General features: G+C 60.4%; 1 protein-coding gene across 1 annotated transcript in view; it reads right to left on the minus strand.

The window, feature by feature from the left end:
- Positions 1–1,030: 1,030 nt before the first annotated feature.
- Positions 1,031–4,165, minus strand: part of NXPH3 (neurexophilin 3) — a 6,117-nt gene continuing 2,982 nt past the window's right edge. Inside the window, exon 2 of the mRNA XM_045299314.1 lies at positions 1,031–2,726. Within this exon, the coding sequence (XP_045155249.1) occupies positions 1,992–2,726 (735 nt within the window). The 3' untranslated portion in view covers positions 1,031–1,991. The remainder of the gene's footprint in view (positions 2,727–4,165) is intronic.

The following is a 4,165-nucleotide window of genomic DNA, read 5'->3' on the forward strand; positions in this document are numbered from 1 at the left end:
CTCCCTCCCACCCCCCTTCCCCCCCCAACCTCTCCCAGCCCCAAAGGGCGAGCTCCAACCTAAGTCAGGTGCCACCTGCAGAAATCCAAAGTCTTGAGCTCCCTCTCCTCCCACTTGGGGCCATCTCCTAGCCCCTTTCAGTGCCCACCTTACCCTGACCTGTTTGTTCCCCCACTAGCATGCGGTGGGACTGAAATCGCAATACCAGACTCTCAGAAATCGCCCTTCCCCAGGACAAACGACCCCTGCAGGGCCAGGGGAATGACAATAGGGGGCGCGAACATGAGGCAGGGAGGACTGGAGATCCTCTGAGCATGGCCCAAAGGAGATGGGCTGAGCAGAACCAGCATCTCCCAGATTCTCACTAGAAATGCTAATTCACAGGGCCACCCCCAGACCGACAGCATCGGAAACTGGCTTTCACACCACCGCCTCCTCCGGGGGATTCTGAGGCACTCTGGCGCTGGGAACCACAGTGCGAGGCACAAAGGTATGTGGCTAAGTGCTTGGAGGAGGCTCGGACTCACCTGCAGCTGCCCAGCAGGAGAAAGGCTGCCAAGGGAAGCCTTAGAAATCCTAAGGGGGCAGTTCTACTTGGTCAAAAGCCAATCACCAGCAATGGCTTTTCGGAACTAGACAAGCCCGATTTTAGAGAGGAAGAGGCAGCGCGAGACAGAATTAGGACATCTTCTGTCCCTCATCTCTGACCACTGCCTGCTGCCAGGCCTACCTGGGTGGCAATGCATGGGGGTGGTGGTGGTGGTGACACTGGGCCTATTTAGCTAAATCCTGCTAGGGAGCTTTCTCCTGGGGAGGCTCTTGCTGATGCCAGTATCTCCTCCTCCCCACCCCACCCCACCCCCCATCGCATAGCAGCACCTAACTGCTTTTGCTGGGGTTTTCCAGGGCCAACCAGACAGCCTGGGAGGGGACTGGAGAGGAAACTCTTAAGGCCGTATGGCTCTGGGGCCATCCGCGACCCGCTGGGGAAATGCCGGCCGCACTGGGAATGCAAGGCTGGGACCTGCCCTCCTGGACGGCTGGGACTGCAGTGCCCCACCAGAGCTTTATTACTTGCTCCCAGAACAAGAGTCTGCAAACAGAAGTCGGCAAGCAAGGCAACATCACAAGACGTACCTCCCCCCACCCCCCTGCCCAGACAGACAGACACTACAACAGATCCAGTACCTTCCCACAGTCCAGCTCACCCAGCCCCAAGCTGCTGAGGGCCCCATGGGGGGAGAGGAAGCCACAGCCCAGTTCTGGGGGAGCCCCCAGTGTGATAGGCAAGGCTGACTATGGAGGGACCACTCTGGGTCAAGGAATTTCCAGAGGAGCTAGCAGGGGGTGGAGTCTGGGAGGGACACAAGGCACCCCTAGGGGCTCCCACCTATGGCCACTGGGGCTGGGAGGACCACAGCTGCCCTGTCTCAGCTCAGGGACAGAGGCTGTGTGAAGTTGGGGAGCACTGGCAGAAGAAGGAGTTTGGGAGAAGGGTGAGGTGGCCGGAGGCAGGTGTTCTATTTGTTAAGACATCAAAGACCCCAAGGGTCACCATGTGGACTGGGCTAGAGAGTGCTTCCTGCCCCCAGCTCACCCCTGACTCTCCGGAACCCCAGTCTCAGCCATTCTTAGTTGTCCCTTTTTCTGGGGGGCTGTCCTTTCTCAGGATGGCAGGGAGGGAGCCCAAGTGCTAGGTGCCTTGCCATGCCTACGCTGGTCTTCTTGCCCCTGGGACCTCCTGGGACCAGCACTTCCTGTCCTTCCACGTGGAAAGATCCAGAAGGCAGCACCTCTGCTGTAGATGCTCCACAACCTCAGGCTGGGACCAGCGTGTGGGGCCCTTTCTCTGCCACTTGAGACTTGGCCCTGGATCCACTCGGCAGCTTCTCCTCTCCACCCCCCTCCCTGCCCAGTTTCCACCTAGATGGCCCCCTATCTGGGCAGGCCCGCCCTCCAGCCCTGGCCTGGCCTCGGTGACCTGCCCGGTGTCACCCAGAAGGATAGTAGGGGGTGTTGCTGTGGTAGTTGTAATCTGGGCACACCTTCTGCACCAGCCGATAGTCTGTGCTGTAGAAGGCAATATAGACGCAGACGACTTTGAAGGGCTGGGAACAGCTCCAGGTAGCGGAGCTCTGGGCGTGATCGCGAGAGCAGATCTTGGCTGGGTCGTGGGTACAGAGAGAGGTCCAGCGGCCCCGCTCCACCTTCTCCCACTCCATCCGGCAGTTGAAGATCTTGGAGGCCTTGGCTTCGATGAAGATCTGCTGCTCCTGGTGGAACTCCACGGCCTTGCTTGGGGGCACCAGACTGATGGAGATGTTGCCCTGGCCCGTGGCGTTGTGTCGGAAGTAGACGCTGAAGGTCCCGTTGCCATGGTCCACGATCTTCCCTGTGACCAGCAGGTTGAGGGCTACGGTCTTGATATTGGAGTAGAAGTCTCCCCAGCCAAAGATTTTCTTCACTTTGGCTGAGGGCGGGGGGCTATGGTTCGGGCGATTGGGGGGCTGCCCCAGGACTCCCCATGCCTCCCCAGGTGGAGCCAGCAGCCCCAGGAGGGTGGAGTTGGCCAGAGGGCGGGCCTTAGGTGAGAGGTGGCCCCGCTTCCTAGGCACCCGGGGCCGGGGATGACTCTCGGGGTCATCACGCTCAGAGTCCTCTGAGCCAGGGGGACCATCATCCTGGCCACAGATGACCTGTGGAAGGAATGGAGAGAAGAGTGAGCCCTGTCCCCAGAGAGCTCAGATCCCAGCATTGTGGCCCTCCTTGTCCTCTGACCTGGCAGTGAGGCGCCCCTGCACACCGCTGGGAATCAGCCACGCACTCACGTCTCTGTGTCCCGGTCCCTTCTCGGGCTTCTTGGGCTCCTCCCCTCCCCACTCTCCTGCCTCAGTCAAGACTATGTTCCAGCACCTCGTTCCTAACCCCAGGGGGTCCCCAGTGGAGGCTCAGCTTCTGATCTTGGGAGGAGCCCAGACTGATGGCTGAGGCATCACCCCTGAGTTGAGAGAGCCCCAATCTGATGGGAGAGGTCGAGCCCTGGGCTCTGTGAAACTCAGGCTGGTGGGGGAGGCTCAGCCTCTGCCCCGGCGAAGCCCTCGGTCAGACAGCCTCATCCCGGGGAGCTCCAGCCTGACAGGAGAGGCACAGCCCAGTCTTCCGAGACTTGCTTCCCTGGTAGTAGGGGCACTACCACCCCAGCTTAGTGTCCACCCCCAGACTCAAAGGGAATCCACAGACAGTGACGCCACCGAACCCACGGGTGCGCTTTCCAAGGGACTGAAGGGGGCCTGAGTGGGCTCCACATGCAGGATGGCAGAGGGGGTGGACAGCCAAACAGCTTCGGACACATCGAACCTTCTCTTGCATTATGAGGCCAAGTTGGGATTGCTCCCATTTTGCAGGTGAGGGCAACAGTTACCTCATGTCAAGGCTCAGGTCCCAGAGGGACCCAGTCGGCCCGCCGGCACCCACCTCCCACCGCACTGCCGGTACTGGCACACTCCAGCCTCAGCCCCAGACCCAATCTCCGGTGAAACACCCTCTGGGCTCCCCTGTCACAGGCTATATTTCTGGAAGCTTCCTAAAGAACTGTGGAAGACCTCAGATGGCCTAACCCAGCTCAGACATCCAGGGCTTGGGTCGGGGGTGGGGGTGGTGATATGTGTGTGTGTACCACGGAGCTGACCAGATTTCCTGAGGGCAGCACCACGGTGTATGTAGAAGAGTCCGCACCCTCTGTGTCTGTGTGACCAGACCCAGAGCCAACAACAACTCACAGGTAGGTGGGCAGTGCCTCTCATCACCCCCAACCCCGCCCTCAGGAGGGTGAGAGAAGGCCTGTCGGGTTTGAGGCCTGAGGAGATCCTAAGAAGCGCTGGGTGCTTCTGGCCCCTGTTTGTGACCCTGGCCATGCCTTTAGGTGTGTCTGCAGCCTTGGGGCTAGCGACCTGGCTCCACCGACCTGTGTGCGCCAGCCCTGGGGTCCGGCTGCACAAGAGACAGGGGACCAGCAAAGAGACACCGGAGGGGCCATGGGAGGGAAGCTTCCCGAACACAGTGGACTAGGGGTGAAGGCAAAGGGGACTTTTGTTTGGGGAGAGGCGCCGACCAGATGTAGGGGCGGGGCGCTCCTCCTGGACGCGGCTGTGTGTGTGTGTGTGTG

Source organism: Echinops telfairi, unplaced genomic scaffold (assembly GCF_000313985.2).
Source record: "Echinops telfairi isolate 266 unplaced genomic scaffold, ASM31398v2 ScPeMD7_7458;HRSCAF=8496, whole genome shotgun sequence".
Classification (NCBI taxonomy): Eukaryota; Metazoa; Chordata; class Mammalia; order Afrosoricida; family Tenrecidae; genus Echinops; species Echinops telfairi.